The 18,071-nt window shown below is 38.9% G+C and overlaps 1 protein-coding gene across 2 annotated transcripts in view; it reads right to left on the bottom strand.

Moving 5' to 3' along the window:
* The window catches only part of LOC143617753 (uncharacterized), a 30,108-nt gene extending 13,725 nt beyond the window's left edge, over positions 1–16,383 (bottom strand). Inside the window, exons 1-3 of one of the 2 annotated variants that reach the window (XM_077090217.1) lie at positions 16,087–16,383; positions 15,296–15,338; positions 14,191–14,505 (exon numbers count right to left, since the gene is read on the bottom strand). In XM_077090217.1, the coding sequence (XP_076946332.1) occupies positions 14,444–14,505; positions 15,296–15,338; positions 16,087–16,356 (375 nt within the window). In that variant the 5' untranslated portion in view covers positions 16,357–16,383 and the 3' untranslated portion in view covers positions 14,191–14,443. Of the gene's footprint in view, positions 1–14,190; positions 14,506–15,295; positions 15,339–16,086 lie in introns of those variants that run through there. The other variant, XM_077090216.1, reaches the window with a different exon arrangement.
* Positions 16,384–18,071: the final 1,688 nt, after the last annotated feature.

Consider the following 18,071-nt stretch of genomic DNA (forward strand, 5'->3'; position numbering starts at 1 on the left):
CACGTCGACTCGCTGCTGCAACACATGAGTTTTACTGACTAAATAAACGTCATTTTAAATATGTTTTTTATCATTGACCGTAATGAATGTAACCAAAACTGATCAATTTCGCGCTAACTTGCCCAGGTTTTACTGACCGAATAAACATCATTTTAGTTATGTTACTTTTTTGTATCATATACCATAACAAACATAACCAAACCGATCGAATTGGCATCGACGCGCCACTGTAATACTCGGGTGTTACTGACCGAATAACCGTCATTTTAAGTATGTTACATTTTTCTCATAAGCAATATGAGTTTCTTTTATTTTAGTTCCGATGCGTAATGAACTTCTGGGCGTTTACTAATTTAATTTTTTAGTACCATAACGAAGCTGAAAGAGTCACTACTGTTTTCTGCATTTGACGACCTGATTATTTTTTTTATAGATTAGTGTCAATATTATAACTAACTTAGCTCAAAACAACGAGTGCATACCAATGCTTTGCGGCGGGTGCAAAACTAGTTGTATAATAATTAAAGGTGTGATTGATGTTTAGTTTTTAGGCAAGGAAGATGAGAAGGGAACAGATTAATAAATAGGCTTGATTATGATGAATAAGAATATACACTTTTAATTAAAGGAATTTGCTATCATCAAGAAACCCAAATTCCTTTCTCGAATCCAAAGCATTCTTTTATTCGATTCTTGAAAGGAAAGCAACCTATATTTGTTTCTTGGTTTTTTACCCCAATTAAATTACTCTCTTTGTATTATTTTTTAAGTTCTTGTTGGCGAGTCGTTGCATGTATTTTTGTCGAACTGTTTGTATTGTAAAAGCGCCATGCTCCTTGTTAAGCGAGATACTTGAAAACTCATGAAAGCAACTTTTAAACACTAATTTTTTAAATTTTTAGTTTTTATATGTTATTAAACTTTATCAGAACCAAAAAGAAATAAAAATATATATGTAGTTTGCAAAAGTACATATATGTATATTGTATCTGCTTGGGTTTGGATCGAATACATATTAAATTAACGTTGTGAGAAACATGTTGTGTAATTATATATACAACATAGTGTAATTATAGTGTATTGTAGTTACAACATAATGAAATTACACTATGATGTAATTACTTAATTACACTACTTATATATATAATTCCTCTACTTAATTAGCACAATTAACACGTTAATTTAATTTGTATGTTAACTTTCCACATATATACTTATATTTACCTCGTATGAGATGCATATATGTTATGACGTTATGTACTTCCATGACCTACATATTTTTTTAATTTACTTTTATTTTTGTTTTGACCATAATTAATAATATATAAAAAAATAAATCAATAAAAGTTCAAAAAATTAGTGTATAAAATTGTTTTTCACGAAGTTTTCAAGTTAAATGTAATTACCTCCACTTTTATTTGCTATATACTAATTCTTTTCCACTTAACTATCTTAAAATTTAATGAGACTTATTTATTCCATTTTGGATTTAAAAAAACACAATCAACGTCATGGAAAACAATAAACAAGAAGTTAACGAACAAAACGAAACCAAAAGAAATAAAATGTCGTAAGAATCACAAGATTTCTCAACTAATCGATTTGGGTCCATAATCATAGGTTTCAATGCACAAGATCTTGTAGCACTTACCAATGCCTATCGATTAGTATTACACAGAAGAAATCAATTATAGATACTAATACAATTAGATCCGCTCTTCATAGACAAATTTGGATTTGCGATCCCAAGTAAGATCGGTCCTTTTCTATCAGATAGGAAGGGCTGTAGCACAAAATGTACTTTTAAGTAATTTCTCCATATATCCTATATCTATCTATATGAAAAATAAATCATTTAACGAAGTGGATTCTTATTTGTACAATTGGTACTTTGAACTTGGAACGAGCATGAAGAAATTAATGATACTTCTTTATCTTTTGAGTTGTTCTGCCGGATCGATCACTCAAGATCTTTGGTCTCTACCCGGCCCGATGAAAAAAATGGGATCACTCCTAATGGACTCGTTGAGAATGATTCTGGTCTAGCTAGTTCGTGGCCTATTAGAAGTGGAAGGCGCTATGGTGGGATCCTCACGGACATGCAGTCAGTTTGATAAGAATCGAGTGACATTGCTTCTTCAACCCGAACCAAAGAATCCCTTAGATATGATGCAAAAAGGATCTTGTTTGTAACGTCCTGAAATTTCTAAGAATATTATAATTAAATTAATTAATATCAGTGGGAAAGTTTACTCGGGTTAGTCGGGAAATAATTAATAGAGTAGAAGCTAGTATGGGCTGGGCTAGTGTTGGGTAATGGATATGGGTTATGGACTTGGGAAGGAAGGAAGAGACCATGGGCTTAAGCCCATGATCCATAATTATATAAACCTTAATCCCCATTTTCCATTCACTTCACACATATTCCATACACCACCAAAACACACACATAGCTCTCTCTCATCCTACTCTCTCTCTCTCTCTAGCCGAAATCAAGAGGAAGAAGAAGGATAGTCGATTTCCGACCCGAGGTAATGATAGTTTAATATTGTACGAGCCTAAAACGTTAGTTATAGTCGCGTAACGACGAGCCGACACCGTTAAACCGTTTAAATCACAAGATCCGGGTGGAATCGGGCATAAACCGGACCTAAGATGAGTTTAGGGATCACCCTAGCTCAAATCTGGATCAAACGGGATGAAAAACGATGAAAACGGTGGAAGAACGAGTGAGATCTCGTTTTTTCCGGCGAAAACGCGGTTTTCCGGCGATGACGGCGCCGGAAAAGATAAAGGTGTCTGGGAATGTTCCCTGACCTAACCCTAGTTCGCTAAGGAAACTTAGAGAACTAGAGGGTGATTCGTTAGCTAGTTCGCTAAGGAAACTTAGAGAACTAGAGGGTGATTCTTTAGCTAGTTCGCTAAGGAAACTTAGAGAACTAGAGGGTGATTCGTTAGATAGTTCGCTAAGGAAACTTAGAGAAGTAGAGGGTGATTCGTTAGCTAGTTCGGTATGGGAGCTTAGCGAATCAGAGGGTGATTCGTTAGCTAGTTCGTTATGGGAGCTTTGTGAATCAGAGGGTGATTCGTTGTTATGTTTTCGGGGGCCTTATACGTGTTATAGGAGATAGACGCCAACGTAGATAAGGACTGCGGACCTTATACGTAATGTAGATAGGCATCAGCACAGGAAAGGACTGTGGACCTTATACGTGCTATATTTGTGTTGTGTTAGCATAGAGGAGGACTGCGGACTTCGTACGTGTTATGGTTTAGGTTGCAACATAGGGAAGGACTGAGGACCTTGTACGTGTTGTCAATATAGGATGGTACAGGGAAGGACTGCGGACCTTACCTATGTTCACCAGTTATGGTACGTGCAAGGTCCGCAGTCCTTCCCTGTACCATCCTATATTGACAACACGTACAAGGTCCTCAGTCCTTCCCTATGTTGCAACCTAAACCATAACACGTACGAAGTCCGCAGTCCTCCCCTATGCTAACACAACACAAATATAGCACGTATAAGGTCCACAGTCCTTTCCTATGCTGATGCCTATCTACATTACGTATAAGGTCCGCAGTCCTTATCTACGTTGGCGTCTATCTCCTATAACACGTATAAGGCCCACCGTCCCTATCTACGTTTACATCTATCCCTCTAACTTCTGTTGGACATAGACTTGGCAGGCGATGGCGTAGTTAAGGACTGCGGGCCTTATACGTGATGTAGATGATAGATGTAAACGTAGATAGGGACGGTGGGCCTTATACGTGTTATAGGAGATAGACGCCAACGTAGATAAGGACTGCGGACCTTATACGTAATGTAGATAGGCATCAGCACAGGAAAGGACTGTGGACCTTATACGTGCTATATTTGTGTTGTGTTAGCATAGGGGAGGACTGCGGACTTCGTACGTGTTATGGTTTAGGTTGCAACATAGGGAAGGACTGAGGACCTTGTACGTGTTATCAATATAGGATGGTACAGGGAAGGACTGCGGACCTTGCATGTACCATAACTGGTGAACATAGGTAATGATTGCGGACCTTTTACGTGTTTACGATCTTGAGTACAGGTATAGACGGCGGACTATGAACGTACTCTCGGTAGACTGAGGTTAGTGATTGTAGATATGTATGTATGTATGGTAGTAGGGTAACGGATTAAGTATGGATATGTATCTTCGGATATGTATGTATGTGTATGTATTGTATGGCGTCCGATTAACTAGAACTCACTCAGCGTAGCTGACTTTTAGTATGCACGCAGGTATATATGTTTATCGAGAAGGCATGAGGATGACACATGGCATGGATTGAACGGCTGGCATCTGAAGATCGAAGAAAAGATGTTTTAAATATAATGATTTGTTTTATGGTATCAAAGAAGAGATTGAATGTTTTGTAACGAATGCTTCAAGTAAACGTTTCCGTGAAAGTTTTAATTAACTCTGATTTGTAAGAACTGTGTTTATGAGTAAATCCGACGCTAAAGTAGGGCTACCGGGTTCGGGGCCTTACAAGTTGGTATCAGAGCATAAGTTCGAGAGATTTAAGCATCCTATATGCTTAGACTCGAACAGAGAATGGGATTTAAAATGAGAAAGAAAGAAGATGCCAGTTCAAGATAGCCATGTGTCACTCAAGCAAGCTCAGTAATGGTAAGGTATAAAGTTAATGAACGATAATGTTAGGGATAGGATTAATTGATTGATTTTTTGATGGATTAAATGTTTAAAAGTAGAAACTAGCACAAGTGAAATCGTAAAGGGAAGTATGTAGAACCTGAGGAGTAATGCAAATAGTTAATTACACTTGATCAATGTCATTAGCTACTTACCTTACAAATCATGTGCTAAATAATTCCTAGAGTGATGACGTTTGTGTTTTCCATTTTAGAATACTAATGGCTGGAGCTGGAGAAATTGTTGGAACTGGAGGTCGCACTGGACGTCGTGGCAGGCCTCGTCTTGTCCGGCAACCCTCGGTAGAAGAAGCTTCCAACACCGGAGACGAAGGAGGCGCAACTGGAGGAAACCCGAGCAACAACGAAGGACATCAACTTGACCCTGCTGTTCTAACTGCCATTGCCCAAGCTGTGGCAACTGCCATGAAGACTGGGAATCCCGAAGGATCTGCTGGAAGAACTGCTGAAGGATCAGGAGAGAATGGTAGGAAAGATGGTGAGGGAGGGAAGGGTGACTCGAGTGAAGCTGGATCTGTCAAGGTTGGTGATGGAAAGAGAGGTCGAGGTGGGTGTAACTACAAGTCCTTCAAAGGATGCGAACCGCCGAAGCTGACTGGTTTGGGAGACGCAATCGCTACTCTCCAATGGATAACCACTATGGACAAGATTATCCGCATTAGCGAATGCCGTCCCGACCAAGCTATGGGTTATGCTACTCAGTCATTTGAAGAAGAAGCTATGCATTGGTGGGAAAGTGTGGAGCAGAAAAAGACTAGGGATGAGATCAAGGCGTTGAGATGGGACGATCTGAAAGAGTTGGTGATGAAGAAGTTTTGTGCAGATGCTGAGGTTGAAAGAACGGAGATGAAGTTCCTGAATTTAAAGGCCGGTATGATGACGCATCGTGAGTATACTACTGAATTAAACCGACTATCTATGTTGGTGCCTGATATGGTTGACACTGAGGTCAAGAAAATCAAATGTTATGTGAGGGGATTGCCACAAAAGGTCCGCATGTTAGTCAGGGCAAATAAACCTGCTACTTTTGACTCTGCTGTTGAGCTTGCAGAAGTGGTTTATGCTGACCTAACTGAGGACGATGTGGTGGTGGAGGAAAAGAAGGAGAAGAAATGGGCTACCTCTGCTAAGCGGTCTGGCGAGATGGTGACAACAACTGATGAGAGGAAGGCCAAGGTTGGGAACAAGGATGCATGTAAGATGTGTGGGCAAGTGCACCAGGGAGAATGCAAGACTGGGACAGACAGGTGCTATCTGTGTGGAAAGAGTGGGCATTACTCTCAAGAATGCCCTGATCGTCCAAAGTGCTTCAAATGCGGAAAAGCTGACCACATGGCTAGGGATTGCAAGGAAGCAAGGGCGGGAGGTGTGAAAGGATAAAGACTTGGGGAAACTGCAGAGAGGAACACTTGATGAAGGAATAATTGCTCATGCAATGGTTTTATTTGTTTAAATTACATTTGCTTAAGAACTTGTTTTGTGTTAAGGTTTAAAACTTATGTTTATCAGTGACGTGTAATATATTGAGTTTGGTTATGAATGATTATTATGTTATGCTAAAATGTCGTTTTAGACAATAGTGTTAAAATTACTAAACGAAGCCCTTGGAAGGATGAGATGAGTCTTGGTACATCGAGGGTCTCATGGACAAGCTACCTTAACAGCTAAAACACATGATCACCGCTCGATGACTGCAAGTCGGGAGTAAGAAGGATAACCCATAAAGCGGGGGCGAATCAATAAAGTGTGCGAATATAAGAAGTGTTCCTTTCACAAGGAATAAGCTATGTTTCGGGGACGAAACCTCTTTAAGGAGGGAAGACTTGTAACGTCCTGAAATTTCTAAGAATATTATAATTAAATTAATTAATATCAGTGGGAAAGTTTACTCGGGTTAGTCGGGAAATAATTAATAGAGTAGAAGCTAGTATGGGCTGGGCTAGTGTTGGGTAATGGATATGGGTTATGGACTTGGGAAGGAAGGAAGAGACCATGGGCTTAAGCCCATGATCCATAATTATATAAACCTTAATCCCCATTTTCCATTCACTTCACACATATTCCATACACCACCAAAACACACACTTAGCTCTCTCTCATCCTACTCTCTCTCTCTCTCTAGCCGAAATCAAGAGGAAGAAGAAGGATAGTCGATTTCCGACCCGAGGTAATGATAGTTTAATATTGTACGAGCCTAAAACGTTAGTTATAGTCGCGTAACGACGAGCCGACACCGTTAAACCGTTTAAATCACAAGATCCGGGTGGAATCGGGTATAAACCGGACCTAAGATGAGTTTAGGGATCACCCTAGCTCAAATCTGGATCAAACGGGATGAAAAACGATGAAAACGGTGGAAGAACGAGTGAGATCTCGTTTTTCCGGCGAAAACGCGGTTTTCCGGCGATGACGGCGCCGGAAAAGATAAAGGTGTCAGGGAATGTTCCCTGACCTAACCCTAGTTCGCTAAGGAAACTTAGAGAACTAGAGGGTGATTCGTTAGCTAGTTCGCTTAGGAAACTTAGAGAACTAGAGGGTGATTCTTTAGCTAGTTCACTAAGGAAACTTAGAGAACAAGAGGGTGATTCGTTAGCTAGTTCGCTAAGGAAACTTAGAGAACTAGAGGGTGATTCTTTAGCTAGTTCGCTAAGGAAACTTAGAGAACTAGAGGGTGATTCGTTAGATAGTTCGCTAAGGAAACTTAGAGAAGTAGAGGGTGATTCGTTAGCTAGTTCGGTATGGGAGCTTAGCGAATCAGAGGGTGATTCGTTAGCTAGTTCGTTATGGGAGCTTTGTGAATCAGAGGGTGATTCGTTAGCTAGTTCGTTATGGGAACTTAGCGAATCAGATGATGATTCTTTACCCAATTCGTTAAGGGCAAAGTAAAGAACTAGGAGTTTAATATAAAGACAGAATGGTCCCTGGACTTAGAAAGGAATGAGATAATTACATAGTAGCCCTTGGACCTTGATAATTTATGAAAGATGCCCTTAAAGAATTAACGAGTAACGACTAACTAACCAGGTAATGATTTAATGAAGTAAAACAGCTTAGACGTGTAAGACTAATTAAGTAGCAATGAGATGACTAGAGCGGTACTTAATACTGTAATTATTAAACAGTTAGACGCGCACAGCTCAAGAAGGAGTAACCGTTAGCGGAAGAAGTAACCAAGTTCAGGTGAGTTTCTAGCCCTATTCCTTGTTATGTTTTCGGGGCTGTGTGCATACTTGATGTGTTGTTAATACATTTATCCTAAGAGATAAGTGTATGCCATATGTGATGTATGTGATAGATATGAATGATTGCTTGTCAGTACGCGAACGATCTTCGGATATTGCGCGTACTGTCAGGTTAAAAATAAAGGTACGAATATTATATATCGAAGATGTATGAACATTACGAATGAACACTTGTCGGGGCGTGAACGATCTTCGGATATTGCACGTATCGACAAGGGGTATGGTTGTTAAATGAATGATGTAAAGAACGCCTAAAGTGTTCTTATGCTATAATGTAATTATTGTATATGTGAAGTATGTGTGTACAGGTACACTAATGGTATGTGAGTCCTACGTTCGACATAGTAAGTTAGGATGGCGAATCCCTCTAACTTCTGTTGGACATAGACTTGGCAGGCGATGGCGTAGTTAAGGACTGCGGGCCTTATACGTGATGTAGATGATAGATGTAAACGTAGATAGGGACGGTGGGCCTTATACGTGTTATAGGAGATAGACGCCAACGTAGATAAGGACTGCGGACCTTATACGTAATGTAGATAGGCATCAGCACAGGAAAGGACTGTGGACCTTATACGTGCTATATTTGTGTTGTGTTAGCATAGGGGAGGACTGCGGACTTCGTACGTGTTATGGTTTAGGTTGCAACATAGGGAAGGACTGAGGACCTTGTACGTGTTGTCAATATAGGATGGTACAGGGAAGGACTGCGGACCTTGCACGTACCATAACTGGTGAACATAGGTAAGGACTGCGGACCTTTTACGTGTTTACGATCTTGAGTACAGGTATAGACGGCGGACTATGAACGTACTCTCGGTAGACTGAGGTTAGTGATTGTAGATATGTATGTATGTATGGTAGTAGGGTAACGGATTAAGTATGGATATGTATCTTCGGATATGTATGTATGTGTATGTATTGTATGGCGTCCGATTAACTAGAACTCACTCAGCGTAGCTGACTTTTAGTATGCACGCAGGTATATATGTTTATCGAGAAGGCATGAGGATGACACATGGCATGGATTGAACGGCTGGCATCTGAACATCGAAGAAAAGATGTTTTGAATATAATGATTTGTTTTATGGTATCAAAGAAGAGATTGAATGTTTTGTAACGAATGCTTCAAGTAAACGTTTCCGTGAAAGTTTTAATTAACTTTGATTTGTAAGAACTGTGTTTATGAGTAAATCCGACGCTAAAGTAGGGCTACCGGGTTCGGGGCCTTACATTGTTCTATCCTTGATAAGAGATTTCTCTATGAAAAAGACGAATCAGAGTTTGAAGAGTGGGAAGGAGAAGGAGCCCTCGACCTTAATCACATAGTTTGGGCTCCTAGAATATGGTGCCCTTGGGGCTTTCTATTTGATTGTATCAAAAGGCCCAACGAATTGGGATTTCCCTATTGGTCTAGGTCATTTCGGGGCAAGCGTTATGATGAAGAGGATGAGCTTTAAGTGAATGATTCGGAGTTCTTGCAGAATGAGCTTCAAGAGAATGATTCGGAGTTCTTGCAGAGTGGAACCGTGGAGTACCAGACACGAGATAGATCTTCCAAAGAACAAGGCCTTTTTCGAATAAGCCAATTCATTTTGAACCCTGCAGATCCACTATTTTTCCTATTCAAAGCTCAGCCCTTTGTCTCTGTGTTTTCACATCGAGAATTATTTGCAGATGAAGAGATGTCAAAGGGGCTTCTTACTCCCCAAAAAAACCTCCTACATCTCTATATAAACGATGGTTTATCAAGAAGACGCAAGAAAAGCACTTCGCATTGTTGATTAATCGCCAGAGATGGCTATATATATATATATACATACATACATACATACATACATACATACATACATATATATAGTTTGGATCAAATACAAATGAAATTAGCGTGTTTATTGTGAGAATCAAGTAGAATAATTATGTAATTGCATCATAGAGAAATTACATAATTACTCTTCGATGTAGTTTTTTCTTTTGGGGCGGGTCGGAAGAGGATGCAAAGATTAATTGGGTATCTTGGGATAAAGTAATAACACCGGTTAAAAAAGGCGACCTCGGGATAGGCTCGTTACGTGAAACAAACTTGGCTATGCTTGCGACGTGGTGGTGGCGATTCAGAAAAGAGAAAGACGGACTTTGGAGGAAGGTAGTTTGGTCAATTCACCATTCAGATCGTTTATGGATGACCATGCCGGTAAAGGTTTCGATCCCAGGTCCTTGGAAGAGTACAGTAAGAATTGTAGGTGAGGTGAGGGTACTTGGGGTGGACCTAAATAATGTGATCCAACTTGAGGTTAAAAATGGGAATAATACTTTCTTTTGGATTTTGGATTGATCAATGGTGTGGAGGAACACCCTTTTGTGCACGGTTCCCATTACTATTTTCCTTGGAAATGAATAAATGGTGCCTTGTTGCTGATCGTTTGCAAATGTATGGCGGTGAAGTGTGTGGGATATGGGGGTGGTCTAGACCACCATACACTCTGGATGAGGTAAAGGAATTAAAGGATTTATTGTTGGCTTGTCAGCAAGTTTACCTGTGTGATGAAGATGATCAACTAAAGTGGGGTCTGGATTTTGGGATGGAATTTTCAGTGAAAAGTGTAATACAGGAATTTGCAACAAACTTGGAGGTAGATGCTGGTTTTTTATTTGATTGGTGTAATTATGTACCAAGAAAAGTGGGGGTTTTCGTTTGGAGAGCGGAAATTGAAAGGATACCGACGTTATTTTCCTTGGCGAAATGAAACTTGATATTGGCATCAGTTGTTTGTCCAATATGTGAGGAAGAGATTGAGTCGGCTGAACACTTGTTGGCGTCGTGCTCTTTTGCTCAGTCGATTTGGTGTATCATAGCTGGGTGGTGCAAGGTACCTCCTATTTTTGCTTTCTCAATCCGAGACTTGTTGGAGCTATATAGGTTTTCTTGTTTGCCTACACGAAAAGCAAAGGTGTTCCACGCGATTTCCTTACTGCAATGTGGTGTATTTAGAAGGCGAGGAATTCGTTAGTGTTTGAAAGAAAACCTGTACATTTACATAGTACGATTGGTGAGATAAAAGTTTTAAGCTTTTTTATGGGTGCAAAGTAGATCTAAATGGCCGGGTCTAACATGGGATAAGTGGTGTAGCTTTAATTAAATTTGTGGATTTGAGTGATTGTGTTTCGGGTTGTTTTTTGTTGCTAGCATCTTGCTTGTAACTTTCTTGTTTTTTTCTTCATTATGAATGAATTTGTTGGTCGTTCAAAAAAAATTACATAATTCTCTACTTGTATATATAATTACACTACCTGTTTCTCACAATTAGCACGTTAATTTCATTTATACGTTAACTTTTCCCTATAAAATTAAATTAAATGTGCTCTCGTTACACAAGTGTCAACAAGTTATTACACAAAGTTTCCGGCCTTGTTCCCAACTACCCTCGTTTGTCAAAAAGTAAACTCTATGAAAGTTATACGAGTAATCAATGTTAAACGTGTCCAACACCAAACCAGATTGAAGGCTCCTAAAATATTGGAGAATATTTAATATAATAATTAGTTTATTATTATAACATAAGTTAGTCTTAGTTTATTTAATTCCATTTGTTTTGGATCCAAATTGCGTATTTGAGTTAGTATAGGATTAGTCATGTATGGGTTCTATATAAGCCATACATTGTATCAGAATTATTAAATTTTTCACGTTAGTCGTTTTCTTAATAAAAGAGTCGATCGTGTGTTGATCAAATCTTGTGCTTGTGTTCTTGATTCACCCGCTAAAAGTTTAACAAGTGGTATCAGAGCTTAGGGCTCGTACCGGGAAGCGGTTTGAAGATTCGGGGCAGCCTCCACCGACGGGTGTGTCCGTCGGTGGAGGGCACGCGTGAAAGATTGGCTTCTGTCGCAACTAGAAGACTTAACAGTAGTAGACGGGGTGCGGTCGGTGTTGCGTTCAACCGTTGTTGTGCGAGAGTTCCGTTTGGGACGACAGAGATGTCCGTATGCCCGTGGTTGTTTTACAGGAGATAAGCAGTGGTGATTGACGGCTATAAAGGAGGCGGGGAGTGAAATTGGTGGTCGAATTTCCAATCAGTTTGAAGACAAACAAGCTCCTTGAATTTGGGGAATTTGTTGGCTAACTGTTTCCAAGTGGGATTGGTGGAAAATAATTCAAGTCCACCAATAAATTGATGTATTTTATTTGCATGGAATTGAGAAAAAAAAAAAAAACCTTGGCCGCAGGGTTTCATCATGGGTTGATGCATGGTGTTTTTTTTAGAAATTAGAAAGCAAATTATAATGGTCTTGCATGGGAAACTACCATGTAGAGGGTCTGATTGATTCGAAGTCGAAGGAAACGCAGACTGACTGTTTTAGTTTGTTTAAAACAGAGAATCCAATCGAAGTTCCCGATCGAACAAAGGTGTGTCCCGGGTTCAGATCAAGGTGGGTAAGTTTCCGTTCGAACAAAGGTGTTTCATGTTTCAATCTCTTTAAGTTTCCGATCAAACGAAGGTGTGTCCATGCATCGATCGCAGTGCTTTTCCGATTGAATGCATAAATAAGATGGTGAATTGGTGATAAATAGTAATGATGATTCAATGATTTGGTGAATTGCTCCAACTAGTGAACATGGGTTGTCGAAGAAAGGTGAAAAGCTTTCCAACAACCGTTAGTCGGTGTTTGTGTTTTGTGTTATTGATCTCCGCTTGAAAATTGTAACGTCCGTCGTTATAACAGAGTGCAACGAGGTTGTGTGTCAACTTAGTTTTGGCGAGTTGAAGGTATCCATGAAGATATGCTATCACCTAGTGTCGGGATGGTTAGATCTTCGTGTGTCGGACCTTGATGATGTAACATCACCGCGTGTCGGCATGGTTAAATCTCCGTGTATCGAGCAATGATATTGTGCCATGATCGTGTGTCGGTATGGTTAAATCTCAGTGTGTCGGGATGATAAAATATCCGTGTGTCGGGGAAGTTTAGTGGGTTGGATCGATGACCCAACGGTCCCGAGTGGTAGCGTTATCGGATTGTCTAAACGAGACAACAACATCAGATGTTTGAGTCCGGATTTGGGACTAAATTGTAACGTACATGACAACAACGGTTCAGGTTATTGACAACAGCGAGGGATGAGTTACGGAGCTAGAACCGGTGGCTAAAAATGGTCAAATAGTTATGGTTTTGGGCCTGTCAAAATAGAAGACAGTGGACTCATTAGTTTTGTTTGTACGGACAGTGGGTTCGTAGGAGACCACCGAAGATTATCAAGGCATGTGATAAGGCTGTTTGGAGTTGAGTTAAATATATCCTAGATCTTGTGTAGATTAAGGAGTAGCCGATCGAGACGCAACTTCGTGTGAAGGCGTGTGACGAGTCCAAGAATCAAGTCCAAAAAGAACGAGTGTTGCGGGTTTTTGAAAGACCTTAGGAACAAGTATGAATCTAGAGGGAGTGTTGGAATTCAACATTTGAGCCGATGTCGGAAAGCGTGACCTGTTGCGTAGAGCCACGAGTTGTTTCGAGTCGAGGTGCTTCGTGTGTGTCACGATTAGAAGAAGTTTGGTGTTGAGAGGGAGTGTTAAACGTGTCCAATACCAAACCAGATTGAAGGCTCCTAAAATATTGGAGAATATTTAATATAATAATTAGTTTATTATTATAAGATAAGTTAGTCTTAGTTTATTTATTCTATTTGTTTTGGATTCAAATTGCGTATTTGAGTTAGTATAGGATTAGTCATGTATGGGTTCTATATAAGCCATACATTGTATCATAATTATTAAGTTTTTCACGTTAGTCGTTTTCTTAATAAAAGAGTCGATCGTGTGTTGATCAAATCTCGTGTTCGTGTTCGTGTTCGTGTTCTTGATTCGCTTGCTCAAAGTTTAACAATCAATACAAGTTTTTTTAGTTAATACCTTTTTTAACTCATAACAAATGACTCGAAACGATTATCTCCGGAGACAAAGTTGCAACTATCGTTTGTAAAACTATGCGGTCTTGAGGCTTCAGAAACAATGTTGTAAAAAGTTGCACGAGATGATAATGTGAGTCTCCTGTCACTAAGTAAGCTAGTTATGACTTTAGGACAAGACACGTTAAATCAACGACTTAAAAATGTCTTACATATGAGTAGTGATTTTGGGTTCTGATTAATGATTGTTGGTACTAGAATATCTTTTTTTAAACAGAATGTGTTCATAAAACCTTGAAAATGACGAAAGTTATGGTGTAATCCTACAACACTAATACACCATATCGAGCAATGGTCCGGTAAATGGACTCTTTATGAGATCACATCATCATAGTAGTAGCAAATCTTACACAAGTGAAAATAGGGATATGTTCAACAAAAAAAAGACTGCAATGGCATCTAACATTCTAACCATGAGTAACTTATCTTGATAATCACCCTAAACTGGGAGCATCATGTGGCTTGAACTTCTGGTTCGGGTTGTGGTTGAGATGTGATTTGTTCGGTTTTGCTTGAGTTAGGAATTTACTTCCAACAACGTTTGTGAACACCGCTAATTTTCTTTGGAGCGTCAGCAGCCGGTACACCTACACAATCATCAACATTAGACACTAAAACTTGTATTCCGAAACAAGACTTATGAGGTCAAAGTCAAAGTAATCTTCAAGATGTCAACAATGTAAAATATTGTACAAGTGTTTTCAATTACAAACTTGAACAATAAGATTTAGCACCAAAAAAGACTTGTGTTTTCATTTATCAACTTGACAAGAATTCGATAAAGTTGATCAAACTGATGTTTAAACATGTGCTAACCCTTTTGTTTGAGTATGTTATTCAAATAACCTAAAAGTACAGTAACGATAATATCTATTTTGCAACAAAATCCAAATGCAAACCAAGATTTATGCTAAAATGAAAGAAAGAAGGTAAGACAGCATATCTACAGAATCTATTTTAGTATATATCTATTGTTTAAATAATTTGACAATTCCTTTCATCAAGTGCCAAGTTAAAGCTCTAAATGACCACGAAAAAGAACAAATTCACTACATGCAAACCTCCATAGCCTATCAATTCCAATCTGATCTAAATGCTGATAAAAATGCAAACAAGACAAGAATCAAATATCCAAACATCTCGAATATCTAGTGATTAAAAAGTAGCAATTTATCATTGTGTACCATCTTTGTTGTCAAACCGAAAACGACATAATTAATTAAGACATATTCCTCACCCTTATATGCTAAAATCATATTACCCTTTTCATAATTACTGATCCTCTCATCTTTCACATTAATCAATCCACCAAAACCCTAAACCCCCAATGCAAACTAAAAACATGTAACAATTACTTTTAAAATAATCAGAACTCACCATCTTTATGAACAATCCCCCAAGCCTTCCCATGCTTGCCATCCTGAAAACACATGACATACCAAATTAACAATCAATTAGCACTTCAACATCGATTTTACACATAATTAGCGAATTCAGCTGCGTAAAAACAGTTAAATGTTTGATTTTCAAAAACGCAAATATATAATTTCTGCAAAAAAAAAATAGATGTCTATCTCCTTGTTTGGTAGGAGTGAGCAATAACCAAACCATTAATCAAAAACCAACGAAACAAACCGAAAACCAAATCAACCAAAAAATCGGCTATCGGTTATTTTGTACACTCAACCAGATTTAACCAAATTGAATGGAACTAGGGGTGTAAACGAGCCGAGCTACTCGAGACTGGCTCGTAAAAAAAGCTCGATCGAACCAAGCTTAAACGAGCCCAAGCGCACGCTTCAATTTTGATGTAAAAAATAATATTGTTTATCAATGATCTAGAAGAATTGCACCCAATTTCTAGCTTTTATGCCTCCATTTCATGTATTTATACCTCCATTTCATATATTTATATCTCCGGTTCATGTGTTTGTAAGCAAAAAATTTAGCCTAAGTTTGGTTTTATAATTATTAAGAGAAAACCAACAAACTAACTGAATATTCCGAACCAAAAACCGATTGGTTAATGCACTAGATTAACTGATGCTTCCGTTTCAGTTGAGGCTAATAACCTAAAATCAAAACACGAACAATATGTGATTTCAATTGAGAATTAAAAAACGGACCTTGTAGAGATTGTGATTTCAATTGAGAATTAAAAAACGGACCTTGTAGAGATTGATCTTGGTGATCTGATAAGCGACACCTGACCAGTGAGTTTTGGCCATTTGATAACCAATGCCCCAGTTTGGAAGAAACTGAGCCACCTCAAACAGGTTCTTCTTCTTCTTCTTCTTTCTCTTGGATTTAGACGACACTGTTGAGCTAGGGTTTGAAGCAGGTGAAGAAGAGGATGTGCTTAAGGCTCTTCTGGTTATTACGTTGAATGATAATTGCTTCCATGAGTTACCCATCCAAGCTATTGATCTCGTCGCCATTTGGTTGCTTGCTTGCGGCCACTTCCGACTCGCTGGTTCCAAGATTTCAAGCGTTCGAGTGTTTCATTGTATAAACAGTTATATTATACCCCTTGTTTTTTTTTAACGACTAACTTACGCCAGGTGATTTGTACGCGGCCCCCATTGGCTAAAAGTAGCCCGAGTTGGCCACTAGTCCGGACGAACGAAGCCCCTAACGGTCCATCTATTGAGGGATTCACCGGATAAAACCCGACCCCCACGCCCGCCAAATGGCACTACAACGAGGAGCCGGTAAAACCGAGTGAGATCAGGACTCGAACCCTGGCATCCTCATATCTCCCATATAATTGGTGATATTGAGGTTTGAACTCCCTACCTCTCACTAGCAGTGTTTTAAAAACCGGTTCAAACCGGCCAGTTGAACCGGTTAAACCGGATTTCGCACAGCAAACCGGTATTTACAGTCCGGTAGTTTTGGCCGGTTTGCTAGAACATTGTACCGACGGTTTTTGTCTAAAATACCGGTTTTTACCGGCAAACCGGTTTTATGTTCGATAGATTTTTTATATTTGCAGCCCATATTTTTTCAAAATTACTTTTAACCCAACAATTAACATTTAAACGTGTAAACTTTATGACTATTTTTTTAAAATTGAGTGTTTTTGCATTATTTTTATTAATATGAATTAAATTTTGGATTATTTTTAGTTATGAAATCATTTACTTTTGGGTTATTTTTGAATTTAAGTTACATTTATAGAAAATTATAAAGTAAGCTATTCAACCGGTTAAACCTTCCGGTTAACCCGGTTCAACTGGTTGTACCATTTTTTAGCTCAATCCGGTACAAGTAAAATACCGGTTTTTAAAGCATTACTCACTAGTAAAGTGAGTGCTCTAAATTGAGCCACATCCAATTTATATATTATACCCCTTGTCGTTTGTAGAAATTTATATATTTTACTTTTTTAAAATAAATCTAACTCTTTTTTTTTTATCTTCCAATGTTGTGTGGGGGTAGGAAGCATGAGTTCCTCTTACTAGAGACTCAGGTTCAATTCTCATTCACAACACTATTTGAAAGTGGATTCTTGTGGTCTCTAGTTTGATCCTGAAGGCATCCGGGTTTTACCACCAGTGGACCTTTGGGCGGGTGGGTTTTTTCCAGAAGTGCTTAAGGGCCTCGTACGGCTGGATTGGGCTAGCTGGCGGTGGCCTTTTGCCATTGGATCACCCCGTACAATGTACTTAGACCTTCTATATTTGTTGATCATTCAAAAAAAAATTACACCTATTTTAACGACCGTGAATTTGAAGTTGCGTCCCTTTATAATGGCATAGTCTTATCCAATTCATTGGTAGGAGTGTGGGTTGCTTGGTGCCCAAGGTGTCCTCAACCCCCTCGTTTTTTAACTTAGTAGTGTACATTTTCGTGACTTTGTCCGAAAACTTTTATAGCTATTGAGTCTTATCACGTCTTAATACTTTAGATCACCCCTATGATCTAGCTCAAGTTTCGTCACTGTTTATTGGTATTATTAGGTCAAAGCATCTTCTGGTTATGTTCTTCTCATAATGAGAAAAGTCTTATAGGGTTATTAAAAATATTCTAGGGTGTGATATGCAAATAAGGTGTTCATGGTTCAGTCCAATGTTGTAACATGGATTTAACCCTTTATTACTATTGTTTTCCGTTTGGTTTATAGTTAGTTTTATAGCAATTTGCTATTTAA

This window comes from Bidens hawaiensis, unplaced genomic scaffold (assembly GCF_021521415.1).
Source record: "Bidens hawaiensis isolate Kalapana, Puna unplaced genomic scaffold, B.hawaiensis_p1.1 tig00057745_1, whole genome shotgun sequence".
Classification (NCBI taxonomy): domain Eukaryota; kingdom Viridiplantae; phylum Streptophyta; class Magnoliopsida; order Asterales; family Asteraceae; genus Bidens; species Bidens hawaiensis.